This window comes from Molossus molossus, unplaced genomic scaffold (genome assembly GCF_014108415.1).
Source record: "Molossus molossus isolate mMolMol1 unplaced genomic scaffold, mMolMol1.p scaffold_m16_p_9, whole genome shotgun sequence".
Classification (NCBI taxonomy): Eukaryota; Metazoa; Chordata; class Mammalia; order Chiroptera; family Molossidae; genus Molossus; species Molossus molossus.
The window spans coordinates 60,537,656-60,555,406 of record NW_023425403.1 but is presented as its reverse complement, the minus strand read 5'-3'; the positions used below and the strand labels follow the sequence as shown (position 1 = coordinate 60,555,406).

At 35.8% G+C, this 17,751-nt stretch overlaps 1 protein-coding gene across 3 annotated transcripts in view; it reads left to right on the top strand.

Moving 5' to 3' along the window:
- TUBGCP3 (tubulin gamma complex associated protein 3) overlaps nucleotides 1-17,751 on the top strand; it is a 92,852-nt gene that overhangs the window by 37,097 nt on the left and 38,004 nt on the right. For all 3 annotated transcript variants that reach the window (XM_036249855.1, XM_036249857.1, XM_036249856.1), the window contains exons 12-13: nucleotides 17,039-17,149; nucleotides 17,480-17,588. In XM_036249855.1, coding sequence (XP_036105748.1) covers nucleotides 17,039-17,149; nucleotides 17,480-17,588 — 220 coding nt within the window. The remainder of the gene's footprint in view (nucleotides 1-17,038; nucleotides 17,150-17,479; nucleotides 17,589-17,751) is intronic.

The following is a 17,751-nucleotide window of genomic DNA, read 5'->3' as shown; positions in this document are numbered from 1 at the left end:
TATCAGTTATGCCGTAACAAGTTGTTTTAAAAACAAGCACGATAGCAGAAACAACCGTATAGGGTATTGTTTTGTGGGTATTTTGAAACACATAAATGGCAGTATATATGCACATATGTGTTGTGCAAGTCACTCGATATGTCTTGTGGCTCCTTCCACGTCAGTATTATAGTTGTACTTTATTATTGCTATTATTTCACTGTATGGACATGTATTTTATTTAGCAGCTCTTCTATTGATGGAGATCATGTTCTTTGTAGTTTTAAACCTTCTGAACATTATTAAAATCAACCTTTATATGTACCTCTCTGTGCATATTTATGTTTCTCTAAGGTAAGTACTGGGAGGTGGGATTGCTGGATGTGAGGAATACATACTTTAAGATTTGATTCTGCCATTTGAGCTCTGGAGTGGCTCTACCAATTTTCCTGACACTCATCAGCTTTCTGTTATGGTTCTTGATCCTCCATTCTCATCAACATTTCATATTACTCAACTTTAAAGTGTTTTTAACTACAGTGGTATTTATTTGTATTTCACTGGTTACTAGTGAGATTGACCGGCTTTTCATGTTTATTAGTTATTTTTATTTCCTCTACTAATTGCTATTTCTATTCTTTGCCCAGTCTTCCTGTGGATTTGTCTGTCTTTTTAAGAATCGAGTCATGGGATAGTTTTACATTTGGATAACTTATACCTGTAATGGCACTTTTTTCCTTTAATTATTTTTCTTTTAATTTGATTTTTACTTTATTCAGACTTTGAGAAGAATTGTCAGAATAGCACAAAGAATCATAGTCTTGACTGAAACTCTCTGGATGTTTTGCCACATATTATTATATAGTAAATTCTCATATACATCTCAGTCTGTTTCTGGACTGTTATTTTCTGATTTTTATATTTTGTTGGTTATTTTTCAATATTATTTAAATAACCATAGCTTTATGGTTTTATATCTGATGGGAGCAGTTTGTTCTTTTCACAATTTTCCTTACTGTTTTTGCACATCTCTACTTAGATATGAATTTAGAATCAGTTCGTCAATTCTGCCAAAAATTCCTTTTTTATATTTATAGGGATCACACGTTGATTTATAGATTAAGGAGACATGTTTTTATACTTTCTGTGTTCCTTTGGCTAAATGAGCTATTTAAAAAAACAACAACTATGAATTGAAAGCTTTGAAAGGTATTTATATATGTTTTAATTTTACTAATGGTTACTTTTCAGTTTTTCAGAACTTTATTTAACTTATATTTTTCTAAATGCTAAAGTCAAGAATAAACCAGTTTTATTAATCTATTCCTGACATTAAGATAAGGAATTTGTACCTCCCCCAGGTTCTTTTCTGCCAGGCAATTAATCTCTATAGCTTTTGCCATGTTGTTGTATTGTTTTCAATTTTTATATTTAATTTGTAAAAATTGCATACTCTCAAGATTTTTTTTTTTAATCCTCACCCGAGGCCTTATTTTTTTTGCATTTATCTTCAGATAGAATGGGAGGGAGGGAGAGGGAGGAGAGAGAAACAGTGATGTGAGAGAGACACATTGACTGGTTGCCACCCACACGACCTCAACTGGGGCTGGGGACAAACTGCAACTGAGGTATGTGCCCGTAGTGGGGAACCAAACCTGGGACTCTCTGGTCTGCAGGCTGATGCTCTAACCTCTGAGCCAAACTGGCCAGGGCCTCTCTTAAGATTTTAATTTATTTTACTTTGCCTTTAGATTTGTATCACTTATTTAGACATATCTTTCATGTTTAACTGGTATTCTTCCTTACTACCAAGCTCAATTATAATTTCTTTTTTTTTTTAATCCTCACCGGAGGACATTTTTCCACTTTTTGTTCAGGTAGAGTGGGAGGGAGAGAGAAGAACAGAGAGAGAGAGAGAAACATCGATGTGAAAGGGACACATTGAGTGGCTGCCACCCGCACAACCGACCAGGGCCGGGGACAAACTGCAACCGAGGTACGCGCCCTTAGCGGGAACCGAACCCGGGTCTCTCCGGACCACAGGCCGACGCTCTAACCGCTGAGCCAAACCGGCCAGGGCTCAATTATACTTTCTTTTAGTGAGATATACATATGAAAAAATACACAAATCATAAGAGTAATGCTTGATGCCTTATTACAAAATGAGCTATCATTCATGTTAGGATAGCACCTTATTAGCATCCTCATTGTATGTCCCCACCTTCTCCCACCCCAGTCACTCCTAAAGGTAAACACTTTCCTCACTTCTAATGGCATGGTTTTGTGTTATGTTCAATTTTACGTAAGTGGAGTCAGATTTTGTATATACTGAAATACATTTTACATGCCATCTGTAGGGGAGCATCTTGTTATTCATTGTGGTTAAGTATGAATCTTTAAGTTTAAATTTTTGGAAAATGCCATACAGTTGTTTATTTAATTAGAACTTTAAATCAATTTAAATGTTCAAGATTAAATGGAGACTTTAATTCTTATACAATTCAGTTTTTATCACTTTTGTGATAAGGAAATTTCTAGGTGATGCTTTTACTTAGATAGCGTGAAATGTCATTTTTAATTAATTTGATGTCTGTTATTCTGCAATTGCAGGATAAGGTTAATTTTGGAGGCTATTAAAAAACCTGTATTATTGATTATTTACAATTCTTATTAATTCTACTGACCATTATTGCAAAAAGTAAAATGATCGAAATTTTAGGAATTTGTCATTTATGAGCTAAGAGAGTCTAAGTGATCTTATGGTTAAGAAAATTAAAAAATAAATGTTCTTTTTATATTATAATTTGTATCTGATGAGCCATGCTTACTATGTAAATTTATAAGAAATAGCTTGACTGACTTACCAGAAATAAAAGTTTTGTATATTATTATTTTCAGTTTTGAGGTTAATTTTATCACTCATTAAAATTATACCCATAGAATGAAAAAGGATAATCTTTTAAGGCAGCCTTTAAAAAATTAGGATTATTAAAAGATGAAAAATTGTACCTTTTATTTAATAAAAAAATCTGTATTCTGATTCTTCCATCATCAGTAATTAATACTTAATTATAATATGAATTTGGGTGATATGAACTTTTAAAATAACTGCTGATCAGTTGACTTGATGAACCTGATTTTCCTCAGAAATTGGGCTTGAAATTGTCATCTGAGATATATAGTGTTACCAATTAAAACAAAAATTAAAGCCACAAAGTGGCTAATTATCTTTTTTAAGTTCAGAACCTAATTTCTACTTTTGTCTTTTCTTCTTGAGAATAATTTTTTTTTTTAATCCTCACCTGAGGACATTTTTTGATATTTTGTTCAGATAGAGTGGGAGGGGGAGAGAGAGAGAGAGAGAAACATTGACGCGAAAGGGACACATTGAGTGGCTGCCACCCGCATGACCCAGCCAGGGCTGGGGACAAACTGCAACCAAGGTACGTGCCGTGCCCTCAGTGGGAACCGAACCTGGGTCTCTCTGGACTGTAGGCCGATGCTCTAACCGCTGAGCCAAACTGGCCAGGGCTTCTTGAGAATAATTTAATTAGTATTTTCTAGCAATCAGATTTTTATTTTATTTATTTATTTATTTGTAATCTTTACCTGAGGATATTTTTCTATTTATCGTCAGATAGAGTGGGAGGGAGGGAGAGAGAGAAAGAGAGAAACATTGATGTAAGAGAGACACATCAAGTGGCTGCCACCCACACAACCCCAACCAGGGTCAGGGACGAACTACAACCGAGGTACGTGACCAGAATCGAACCCGTGACTCTTTGGTCTGTGGGCCAATGCTCTAACCACGGAGCAAACTGGCCAGGGCAGCAGTCAGATTTTTAAAGTAGTTCTTAATTATATCACTAATTCATTATAGACACCTGTGTTTTTAGAAGAGTTTTAAAAATATCACCAATTAAAAAAATTTTTTTTTCTTTATTGAGTTTAGAGAGAGAGGAAGGGAGAGGGAGAGAGAGAGATGGAAACCTTGATGAGAGAGAACATTGATAGGCCACTGCCTGCATGCCCTCCACTGGGGATTAGGCCCACAACCTGGGCATGTGCCCTGATTGGGAATCAAACTGGCGACCTCTTGGTGCATGCGTCGACACACCACTGAGCCACCCTGGCCGGGCTTAAGTATCACCGATTTTTTTTATTGATTATCTACCTTGTGTGTTATTCAGGCTTATTTATTTATTTTGTTGATAGTAATTATGGGACTCCAGCTGATGGAAAATGTAGAGAGAATTGGGTACAAACTTCCAAAATTAAATTTCTTCTGGACTTTTTCTTTACTATTTTGAACTGATTTACATAGCTTAAATTTGGTGTACCCTTTTTGTTTTTTTGAAGAACTCTTGTTTCATAGAATATGTGTAAGGCAAACTTCCAGATTTTATTTATTTAAAGATAAAAAACTAAATATGTATCCATGACTATTGAATACAAGATTAGTATTAGTAGCTCAAATGATCATTTAACAAACTTAATCTCAGATTTTGCCTCATTGGTAAAGTTATGTATTTTTAAATGTTTTTATTTAATTATAGACTTCTGGAAATGTTGAAAGAATTATACAAAACATTCCTAGGTACCCTTTTCTCAGATTACCTGAATGCTAACATTTTACTACAATAAATTTATCTTTTTTTTTAAGGTTCTGTATTTACTGATATTTATTTATACTTTGAGTCTGAGTTTAGATGGGGCTTTAGGACGTTCAAGATTTGTAAATTTTTTGTTTTGCTAGTATACCTCAGATGTTCTTGTTCAATTCACTAGTTTTGCTTGTGGGATTTTTCAAAAATGCATTGTGATTGATAGAGCTAAAATCAGTCTTTGTCGACAGAATATATTTCATGTGTTTTGATGGGCCTGCCATGTTTAGTTCTGCTATGCCAGTGGGCTTTACCACTTAACAGTGTCTTGTTATAACTCATCTGCTTTATTTCTATGGGTAGAGCTTAAGAGTTCCGGTTCTGGAATCACATGACTTGGGTTTGATTTTCAGCTTCAGTTTCTAATGGCTTTGTATCCCGGGTGAATAATTTACCTTCTATTAGCCTTACCTTATGCATCTTTCATATGTACCAGAATAGTAGTGCCTATTTCATAGGATTTTGTGTGAGGATTGAGTCAGGCAAATAGTAAGCGTGCAATATATTATCTGCTGTTAATATAAGAAAAACATTGGAGTCCGGCCAGTGTGGCTCAGTGGTTGAGTGTCAACCCATGCACCAAGAGGTCGCTGATTCAATTCCCGGTCAGGGCACATGCCCAAGTTGTGGATCTGATCCCAAGATGGGGCATGCAGGAGGCAGCCAGTTGATGTTTTCTCTCATTGATGTTTCTATCTCTCTCTCCCTCCCACTTCCTCTCTCTCTAAAATCAATAAAGGAAAAAAATGTAAAAACAAAACAAAAAAACATTGGATGAGATTTGAATATACAGTGGCCCAAAGATGTCTGTGGCCTTTCTCTTATTTGCATTGTTACCTGACTTGTGTGTTTTCTGTTGAACCCTAAATTTATGGCCTTTTTCTCATTTGCATTGTTATTTGTCTGACTGTGTGTTTTCTGTTGAACCCTAAATTTATAAATATTAAGTCTGATTAATTTTGGGAAGGTTCTCTTTATTTTAAATCATATATTCATCATAAGAATTTGGTAGTATAGACAACTGCATTGTGTTTGAAACAAATGAAAGCACAAAAATGAAAGCAGAAATTATAAAAAGGAACCATATAGAAGTTTTAGAGTTGAACAGTACAATAACTGAAATGAAAAACTTTATCCGTGGGGCTCGATGGCAGATTCAAACAGAAGAAAATAAGCAATTTTAAAATAGATCAATTAAAATTATCTAGTCTGCGGAACAGAAAAAAACAGGGAGGGGGATTGAAAAGAGCTTATGAGACCTTCTGTGGTACTCAATTTGATGAGAAACTTTTATACATTCAGGGAGCTCAACAAACTCAAAGTAGGATAAACTCAAAAAGATCCACAATAAGGTACTTTATAATCAAACTAGAAAGATGAGAAAATCTTGAAAACCTCAAGTGAGGAAAACTCATCATATAGAAATGATCCTCTATTATGTTAACAATTGGTTTCTCATAGAATCCATGGATGCTAGCAAGCGGTAGGATGATATATTCAAAAGCTGAGAGAAAAAGGCTATCATTTAAGAATTTTGTATTCTACAAAAACTCTCTTTCAAAAATAGTAAAGGAGATATGAAGGTATTTCCAGATAAATAAAACCTGAGAGAATTCCTAGAAATAAACTCTGAAAAGTAACTAATGAAGAAATAGAAAATCTGAATGGATCTGTAACAAGAGATTTAACTGATAATCTAAAAATGCTTTGCAGCTCTAGCTGGTTTGGCTCAGCAGTTATAGTGTCGGCCTGTGGACCAGAGAGTCCTGGGTTTGGTTCCAGCTAAGGGCATGTACCTTGGTTGCATTTTGTCACTACCCCGGTTGGGGTCGTGTGGGTGGCAACCATTCGATGTGTCTCTCTCGCTTCAATGTTTCCCTCTCTCTACCCCCTTCTCTCTCCCGCTCTATCTGAAGATAAATGCAAAAACATGTCCTCGGGTAAGGATAAAAAAACTTTGCAATGAAGAAGAGCCCAGAATCAGATGGCTTCACCAGTGAATTCTACTAAATAGTTAAAGCACTAACATTAATCCTTCTCAAACTCTTCCAAAAAATAGAAGTGGAAGGGACAATTCTTAACTCCTTTAGTGAGGCTAGTGTTACTCTGAAACCAAAGCCAGACAAAGGCAACACAAGAAGTAAAACTATAGACCAATACCCTTTATTCAAAAATTCTCATAAAATACTGAAAACTGGAATTCAGCTGTATTGTACACCATAACCAAGTGAGATTTAGCCCAAGAATGTCAGTGTAATGTTCCATATTAATAGAATGAAGGAAAAACAAGCACAAGATCAACTCAGTTGATGCAGGAAAAGCATGTGATGAAATTCAGTACTCATGTACTCAAGTACTAAAACATTCACAGGAGGAATAGAAAGGAACTTTCTCATCTATTCATGAGCATCTATGAAATGCTATAGGTAACATCATACTTTTTTTTTTTAAACCTCACCCGAGGATGCTTTCTTCATTTATCTTCAAATAGAGTGGGAGAGAGAGAGAGGGAGAGAAACATCAACGTGAGAGAGACACGTCGATTGGCTGCTTCTCACAGGACCCCAACCAGGGCTGGGGACTGAACCATAACCAAGGTACATGCCCTTGACCGGAATCGAACCCAAGATTCTTTAGTCCGAGGACTGACGCTCTACCACTGAGCCAAACCAGCTAGGGTAGGTAACATCATACTTAATGGTGAAAGAACGCATGCTTTCTAAGATCAGGAACAAGTAAGGGTGTACATTTTTACTACTTCTACTCAGCATTATACTGGATATTCCAGCGAGGGCAGTTAGGTAAGGCAAACAATTAAAAGACAAAGACATCCACGTTGGAAAAGAAGTAAAATTATTTCTGTTCACAGGTGATATGATCTTACAGAAAAGTAAAATATCCACTATATATATCTAATAAACTAGTTTGACAGATTAACTGGTATAAGATCAATACACAAAAATCGTATTTTTATATATTTGCAATAAACAATATAAAAATGAAATTAGGAAAACAATTTCATGTACAATAGTATTATCAAAGCCAGTAAAATACTTAGGAACACATTTAACCGAAGAAGTGCAAGATTTTGTACACTGAAAACTATGAAACGTTGAAGAAATGAAAGAAGACCTAAATAAATGGAAGAACTTTTTGACTTTAGATTTAATGTAATCTCTATCAAAATTCCAATGACCTCTTTTTGCAGAAATGAAAAAGCTGATTCTCAAATTGGTATGGAAGGGCATGGAGCCCCAAATAGCCAAAATACTCTTGGGAAAAAAAGAACAAAGTTGAAAGACTCACACTTTCTGATTTCAAACATATTAAATTGCAAACTAATCAAAACAGTATGGTACTGATATAACCATAGACTGGTAGATCAGCAGAGTAGAATTGAGAGTCCAGAAGTGAACTCATTCATTTTTGTTGACTTGATTTTCAAGAAATGTCCAAGACCACTCAAAGGAGAAAGAATTGTCTTTTCAACAAATCTTGCTGGGACAACTGGATATTTGCATTAAAAGAATGCATTAGGACCTCAGTTGCATTCCCTATATAAAAATTAACTCAAAATAGATTATACACCTCAAACTATAAAACTTTTAGAAGTAAATATAGGTATAAATCTTTGTGACTGTGGATTAGGCAATAGTTCTTTTAGATATGTCACCAAAAGCATAAGCAACAATAGAAAATAAATTTGATTTCATCATGACTAAAAACTTATGTACATCAAAGTACATGATCGAGAAAGTACAAAGAACCTACAGAATAGAAGAAAATACTTACAAATCATATATGGTAAGGGTCTAGTATTGAGAATATTTGCAGAACAATTATTACTTGACAACAAAAAGATAACCTGATTAAAAATAGGCAAAGTACTTGTAGATATTTTTCCAAAGAAGATGTATAAGTGGCCAATAAGCACTGGAAATTGTTATGATCATCATTAGTTCTCAGGGAAATATAAATAAAAATTACAGTTAGATACCACATCACACTCACTGGGATGGTATTACCAACCCCCCCCCCCCCAACAAAAAACGTAACTGAGGATTTGGAGAAATTAGAACCCTCAACCATTGCTAGTGGGAATATAGAATGGTAGAGCCACTGAGGAAAACAGTTTGGCAGTTCTTCAGAAAGGTAAACATAGACCCAAGAGAAGTGAAAACATACATTCAAATAAAAATTTGTGCATGAATATTCACAGCACATTATTCATAGGAAGTAGGAAGTAGAAACAGCAATGCTCATCAACTGATGAAGGGGTAAGCAAAATGTATGTACGTATAGTGGAATAGTATTCAGCCTCAAAAGGGAATGAAATTCTGACATGTGCTGCAACATGGATGAATACTGAAAATATTAGGTTAAGAGAAATAAGCCAGGTCAACATTGTGTAGTTTAATTTACATGAAATGTGCAGAACAGGCAGACTCATAGAGACAAAGTAACATTGTCAGGATTGTCGGGGAGAGGGATAGGGGAGATCACAGCTTAATGGGTAGGAGTTTCCTTTTGGGTGATAAAAATGTTCTGGAATTTGTGGTGATGGTTGCGCAACATTATTGTGAATAATACTAAAAGCTACTGAATTACATGCTTTAAAAAAGTTAAAATAGTGATTTTTATATTATGTGAAGGGATGCCAGCTACATCTGGCTCCTAAGATTGAACTTACTTTCTGGTTCATTTGCTCAGTTTTCTGCCTCACTGCTGATTTAGGAATTTCCTTGCCATCTACCATGTATTCACTGGGCCTAAGTAGAGCTCAGTGGTTCTGAATCTGCAAGTCCCTTTGGTCGCACTTGGGAACCTCATAGGGGATTGAAGGATTTCCAGATCTCTTTGGTGTTTGCGATGTGCAGCAGCACTTGAGCTGGTATGCCCGGCCTCTGATTCCTTGCAGCACCAACCAGGCTTGAGTGGGACATGTGCAGAATTTGTCCTAAAGGTTGGGGTGATGAAAAGGAGAGGAATTCAGAGTGCCACCTTATTCCACACCAGCAATCATTTGTAGAATATTTGGGAATTTTTCTGTAAGAAAAAAAACGTTCGATAGTCAATTAAGAATTGAAACAGGCCTGGCTGGTGTGGCTCAGTAGTTGACTGAGTGGTTGACTGCACCAAGAGGTCGCCAGTTCGATTCCTGGTAAGGGCACATGCTGAGGTTGTGGGCCCAATCCCCAGTGGGCGGCATGCAGGTGGTAGCCAATCGATGTTCTCTCTCATCGATGTTTCTGTCTCTCTCTAAAACTCAATAAAGAAAAAACATTAAAAAATTTTTTAAAAAAAGGAAACAGTATGTACTATAGAAATTCTATAGTAAAGAACTTTTTTAATGTAGTGTTTCTACATTATATGACATTACTAATATTAAATTAGTAATATAGTAATAGATGTGTGATTTTATTAACACTCAAAGAGATGGATTAGTGTTATTTTAAAGTGTGTGCAGCAACACATGCCATGTGGAAATACATGTTTTCCATTGGTGACAAAGTCACTGGATTTGTGATTTGTTATTTGAAGGAAAAACAATTTCAGATATAGGATAGTGCAAATAAGGTGTAATTACCTTCCTTCCAAGTTCACTGCCTTTTGTTCTGTGGACTCCAAGTCAAAACACCCCCAGAACCAAACCTACAAGAAAAGTTATGAACTGGTCCTGATACTGTGGAATGGAGCTAATTTTCTGTAGTTATCACATGTGTGAATGTGAACGTTCATCTCTAGGTTTCCTGCCTCGGCCCTGGTGAATGCCAGTCACACGTGGGAATCACCTCTGCCCTTGTCTGTGTTTGTCTGGCTTCTTGGACCTTCTTTCTCTATGGCTGAGCTGTGCGCTCCTCCTCAGTAACTTGCCTGCATTAGGCTCTCTCTGATGGCTATTCAGAGCTCACTTTAGGTGTAAGTAGCTTTGTTGCTGTTGTCCCGGAAAGTTCTTTCAAATGCCCAAGGTTACCTGTTTCCAGGAAAGGCTTTCTCTTCCCTTCCTGCTGCTGAGTGATGCTCAGTGTCCCGCCTTAACTGCTTCTGGGTTTGGCTGATTTGCAACCGAAGGATGAGTTTTTACTCTTTTTAATCTGAAATAAAAACTTCAGGTGGACTGTGAGCTTCGCTATTTTTAGTGTGGCATCATTAAAATCGGCCTCTGGGTCCACTGGTTGACATTTTACTTTTAGCTATAAAAATGATATCCCTTAGTCCAGTAGTGCAGGGACTGGAGTCCAACTTTTATTTTTCTTGTATTTTGATGAAACGCAAAGGCAGGCAAAATAGATGGCTATAAGAATTTACATATATCCTGAATGATTAGTGTAGAAAGTACTTTCAACATTTGGGGAGAGGTTTCTAATTATTTTTGGCTCTTCTTTTTTTTTATTTTTATTTTTTATTGATTTTTTAGAGAGAGAAGGAGGGACAAGAAGAGGGAGAGAGAAGAAGAAACATCTATGAGAGAGAACATCGATTAGCCACCTCCTGCATGCCCCCCACTGGGGATTTGGCCCACACCCTGGGCATGTGTCCTGACTGGAAAGTGTCCTGACTAGGAATTGAACTAGTGACCTCTTAGTGCATGGGAACCAGTAAGTCACACTGGCTGGGCCATTTTTGGCTCTTAAAAGGTGTCACTGTAGAAGAAAACCAAATTTTTTGTTGTTGTTAGGCTTTTTAGTAGCTCACTTGGGTTCTCTCTCTGATAATCTGAGTGAGGAAAACAAGTATGCCAGCATGTTCAAGGCAAGAATAAGATAGTTCATTGTTAATTTTTTATTATTATTTTTTGCCTTTCAGATAAACTTGGCAAAGCTATAAAGGATATGGGCCTCAACTAGGAGAAGGAAAAGAATGGAAAAATTAAAAGTAAAATCTATTGCTTTCAAAATTTGAAAATTTTTAATTTTGCTTCAAATGTTTACTTAAATGATATTACAGGGATTGCTTTTGGGACTATCTCTGTGGATCGATCCATTCAGCTCTCTTATTGTTTTGTTCCTTTTACACTTTTGCTGATAATTATTGAAATTTAAAAGTTTCCCATATAAATACCTTTTTATTTTGGTCCTTTTATGCCCCACTACTGAACTAGTGTAATCTATCAGTTTACCTCGTCAGTTCCCTTTCACCCCTTCCTCTGGTTCAGAACCATTTTAGCTTCTCTAGGTGTGGGTCTCTTGGTATTTGCCTGCAGGATTGACAAGTTGAAGTTGGGTCTTTTGTGGTCTGTATTAATGGATCTGGTTCTTAGAAACTAAGTTGCTTGCTAAGAAAATTACCCTCTTCATTTCTGTTTTTAGAGGGGAGGCCTTGGCATTTGCCCAACAGTTAATGAGAAACTGTGGTACAATTATGTTTTATTTTTCCCCTCAGTTCTTTCTGTGTTTGACATAATGCTGGAAATTAAAGAACCTTGAGTGGAAAATGCATCAATAAAATAAAAGCATATTGCAATTATATTCTGACCTTGATTTTTTCCTCTATATATTTTTCACAAGATTAATTAAATTCTAAGATGTACCTATTCCTCTCAGTGTTTGCTACGGGATGTTTGCTAGTAGAGTAATTGTATGCTACTTTGCCCTCAGTTGAAGTGATGCTTTCATAACTTCTAAAGAAGACAGAATTGTCTAAGGTTTTTATGTTTTAAATTAAATTTTCTTATTGTTCGTACTGATAAAAATTCTGCTGCACTCCAACTCTCAGGATAAATTAGTGTGTTTGTAGAAACTGGCTCTTCTGTCTAAGTGAATAACAGATAAATATGCAATTAACAGTTTATATGCAATTAATCTAATCTGTTGTATGGCAAGCTATAGAGCAGTCATAGCATGATGATTGAGTAACCTTTTAGATTAGTACTCCTGGTGGGATTATAACATGTTTTTATTTCTATCAAGGATAATTTAAGTATATGTTAAAGTGATGATAGTCTCATTATAGTAGTATTGCTTATCCCTCAAAAACAGTCATTAGGTATGTGTTTAAAATTAGAAAGGGAATATAAATTAAAAACTGAAAAATAAAGATCAATAAATACTTTAGTAAATTAAATTAGTACCCAGTGATAAGAAATATGACCTGAAAATAAACATAGCACTCTCATCGTGTTCATAAAAATGTTGGCATTTATTCAAATACTTACTTATAAAGGAGACTGTATGTAATCGATATCATCTAGCCCTAACTTATGAGGAACAAATATAAGACCTTGACATCATTAAACATTTTGTTTCCTTAAATATTTACCCTTGGTATTAGGTTTGTGTGAACAGAAGAAGCAGCTTTTTTATAGTTAGTTGCCCAGGGAAAATGATGTCACCAAAACAGTTCTTATCGGTACATTATGTTTATTCATTGGTTTGAATTACTCAATTCTTTTGAACAACTTTCTTTTCTGATTTAAAAATATTTGTGCAATTAAAAAAATTTTAAGCATATAAACAATAGAAAATTAAAATTTATTAGTAATCTCATAATAGATAACCTCTGTTAATATTTGTATATATCCCTTTTTCGAGTTTTTCTTGTTTATTTCTATGTGTGTATCATATCATGCATAATATTTTTTTATTTAAAAAATTTTTTTTTATGCAACAGAACCATTTTTACTACCAGTAAGAAATAGCAACACTTTGAAGATGACTAGCTAGAAACAAGAGACTGGGTGGTGCCGTTAAAAAAATGTGAAGTACAAAACTGTTAACCACAAATAAAATAAAAGAATATTTAAGAGGCTTTTCTATTAAGGACTAGGACTTAGAAAATGACCTAGAAATACATTTCCTTATACCTAAGAAACTGGGACCATGCATAGTATTTTATAAACTTTTTTTACATGAAGTAAATAAACTAATTTCATGTCATTAAATATTATTCTTTTATACCAAGATGGGTTGGTGGGGGGAGGGAAGAGATAAACCACAGAACTTATATGCATGTACGCATAACCGATGGACATGGACAACAAAGTGTGTGGGGGAGGGGGGTGGGGAGGAGTGTGTCAATGAGGAAAAAAGGAGAAACATCTGTAACAAAAATAAATTAATAAAAAATTATAAAAATAAATAAATATGCCAAGTCTTCTTAAAATGTGATCTCTGGCCCTGGCCGGTTTGGCTCAGCGGTTAGAGCGTTGGCCTGCGGTCCTGAGAGACCCGGGTTCGGTTTCTGCTAAGGGCACGTACCTCGGTTGCAGTTTGTCCCCGGCCCTGGTCGGTTGTGCGGGTGGCAGCCACTCGATGTGTTCCTTTCGCATCGATGTTTCTCTCTCTCTCTCTGTTCCTCTCTCTCCCTCCCACTCTACCTGAACAACAACAACAACAAAAAATGTGATCTCTGAAGCTCCTGAGTAGTATATAGAATTATGTGTTTTTGTGGATACACACACACACACACACACACACACACATACATACATTTTCCTGGGAAGAAGATCTATATTTTTTATCAGGTTCTCAGATGGGTTTGTGATAGTTAAGAACAAACTTTATTTTTTTTTTTTCATCCTCATCTGAGGACATTTTTTCCATTTTTTTGTTCAGATAGAGTGGGAGGGAGAGAGAGGAAGAGAGAGAGAGAGAGAAACATCGATGTGAAAGGGACACATCGAGTGGCTGCCACTCACACGACCAACCAGGGCCGGGGACAAACTGCAACCAAGGTACATGCCCTTAGCGGGAACCGAACCCGGGTCTCTCGGGACCGCAGGCCGATGCTCTAACCGCTGAGCAAAACCGGCCAGGGCACAAACTTTATTTTAAATGACTACATGATAATGCTTTATAATTCATTATATATTTCCTTGCTTATGCTCTGACCAAAAATATTTTATCCCAGTAATGTAAGAATAATATTTTATTCAGAATTTCATCTATATTTGCAAATGAAACTGGCCTATAGTTTCTATTTTAGGTATTTTATCAACTTTTGCTAGTGTTATACAGGATTCATAAACTAAACTAACATTCTGTACATTTTTCTGTGATGTAGAATACTTTAAATAACATAAGAATGATAACTTTAAAAAAGTAGGCTCTTAATTTGTTTTCATTACACTCCAGTTTTAAAAGTGTGGATTTGGCCTTAGTGATAACATCTAAACCTATTGCTCTTTTTAGAGCCCTTCTCCCTTCTCTCTTTTCTTGGGTTAATTTGGTTCCTTAAATTTTGCAAGGAAACCATTAATTTTGTATTCCTATATAAATACTAAAAATATATTTTAAATTCTTTAAATCCATTTTGTGTCTGTGGATGCACCTTCATAGTTAAAGTTGTGTGCTGTTCACCCATTCCTGATTTGGAATCTATGTAAGTATCACTAAAAAGACACTTTAGGTATGTTACGACTTAAATGGATTTTGTAGTCCGCCTGAGGAATTAAGCTGCCACGTATACTATAGCCTGTGCTGAGCCTCAAACTATCCAGCTTCTAACTGAAAAAACTCAAGTACTGACGTTGCCGTCCAAATGCCATTTCTCTACAGAAGAAATTAGGGCTTCTTGGTGAACTGACAGATTCTAGGTCTGGGATAGAAATGAACAAGATGAGCCTAGAGCACCTTTGAAACCAGAAGCAAGGAGACTACTCAGGTGAAGTCTTGAGGACTCAAGAGCCAGCTTTGAAGATGCTCCCATCATCCCAGAATGAGAACATGCAGCTCCAATAAGGATAACTAATGGATTGAAACTCTAGATATACTTAAACTCATATTCATGATGATCAAACAAAAAGCTAAATTGGTCTCCATTGGAGGATGGTAAATAAAGACATCATCAAATATCTCCTCTTGATCTCTTGATATAGTCAAATTTCCCCCTTTTAATCTATTGATATAATTAGTTATAATTTCTGGTGAGACATCCCTAGCTCAGGAAAGGATGGTATAGTAAAAGGTGCTGTCCTGGCCATTAAAGAGACAGTTCTGTCTAGAAGGAAACAGAGACCCCCCTCCCCCCATCACACTATATTTAAGATAAAGTCTAAAGGCAAGAAAGATCTATATAATAACAATAACACAATTGGAATACTGAAAGAAAATAAGGGAGTATTCTGTAATCTGAGACTGGTAAGATCTTAGGAATATAGGAAACTCAGAAGTCATAAAGGAAGACATTTACCTGCAAAACACAAAAGTAGAACAAAACACAAACATGGAACATAGCACAAACGTGGTAAATAATTAACTTGGGAAAATTAAATTTGTAATACTTAATGGTTCACAAATGGTCACTATCCCTGATATAACAAAAACTGTTGATAAAAAGACAATAGGTCAAGGATATGAAAAGATGATTCACAGAAGAAGAAAAGTAAATGGCAATCAGCATTGTGAAAACAGGCTCAACTTTTGTTGTCAGTAAAGTTGCAGTCTAAGCAATCATGATTTTACTTAACTGATTGGCAAAATCTAAAACGAGCAAGGATGCTGAATACAGAGTATCCTGCTGGTGGGAATATCAGTCGACATAGTAATTCGAAAGGAAATTTGGCATCTATACAAATTAAATATTACTTTGACTTAGCAGTTCTGATATTAGAAATTGAGTTTATAGAAATAAAAGCACAAATCTATTGGGATATATGAGTTAAAAATGAGAATGGCCTCTTTGGAATAGCAGATGAAGTGTAAACAATAGCAATTTAGTTTTCTCTTTACCATCCTGTGTTCCTCCTGATGTCAACGATCAGGCTGGTTGGTAGGGAAAGCAAAGGTGAGAAGCATGATAGACTGGGGAGAAGCTTCTGAGCATAGGTGGTTTTTGGGGAGAGCTACCAAGAGAAGGTCACTTCCTTTTATGCCATTTAGTAGACTAGTGCTGTCCATTCCCTTATGTCATGGTCTCCCTGTAGCTGGCAGTCTGAGTAGAGTATGTTAGCTTAGGCATCTCTGTTCCAGACTTAGGGGCTCTGCAAGAAAGAGCCTACAGAGGCCCAGCACACTGGTGGAGGGAGACACAGCTGAGTAGATGGAAGGAGCATAGACAGAGAAACTATGAAGCAGGCGTGAATTGAATATTCAAGCAGCTCTAGAAAGTGGTATGTTTTTACTAAAGTCAGAAGCAGATTTGGAAGCCCTCACCTTTAGATCTTCGATGTTAACGGCAGAGGCCATAATTGATACTCATAATGAGGCTCACAAGTCTTCAAGAAAGAGCTGAATTTTTTCTCATTATACTTTGGTTTTAAAAATCTGGGGAATATGTGATTAATTTTGAGAGATCTATCGAAAATGCTTTCTAAAACAAGTTTTAGTATATAAATGGTAAGTTTCCCTGTATCTGTAGAACTTTGCTTTGTAGAATAACATTGTTTGATGTTGCTGTTAGATAATATTTTGCCATACATATTACTTTTTAATGTTTCAATGCCTCTTTGTTTCCAGTTTTTTGTAGCATCAGATCCAACAGTTAAAACAGATCGACTGTGGCATGACAAGTATACTTTAAGGAAATCGATGATTCCTTCATTTATTACGATGGATCAATCTAGGAAGGTAGGATTAGAATAGACTTTTGGGATTTTGATGTTTTAATGCTGTATCTACCTAGATCATGTGAAAAAAATCTTCAGTTAAAATTTTCTTGCATATTAGGATTAGCATTCTTGAGGTGAAGTATATATGGATGGATACATCAACATACTAATACAAGTTTGTTAATAACATCTTTCACTTCCTCAAATTCACTTCATACCATCCCATATGTTCTTGTTATTTATTTTAAAATCAACGGTTAATTTGTTTCTTATGAATATTTGTTGTAGTTGGACAGTTGATCATTTTAATTTTATATAAAGGTGATTCTAGGATATTTCCCTTTTTTAGGTCCTTTTGATAGGAAAATCAATAAATTTCCTGCACCAGGTTTGTCATGACCAGACGCCCACTACCAAGATGATAGCTGTGACCAAGTCTGCAGAATCACCCCAAGATGGTATGATGATGGTGGTGGTGGGGGTGATGGTGATGGTGGTGGTGATGGATGGTGACAGTGGTGATGGCAGTGGTGGTGACAGTGATAACGATGCTATATATTGCTTGAAGTATTTTTTGTTCAACAGAACTGACACATTTTCTAAATTATCCCAAAATACCTT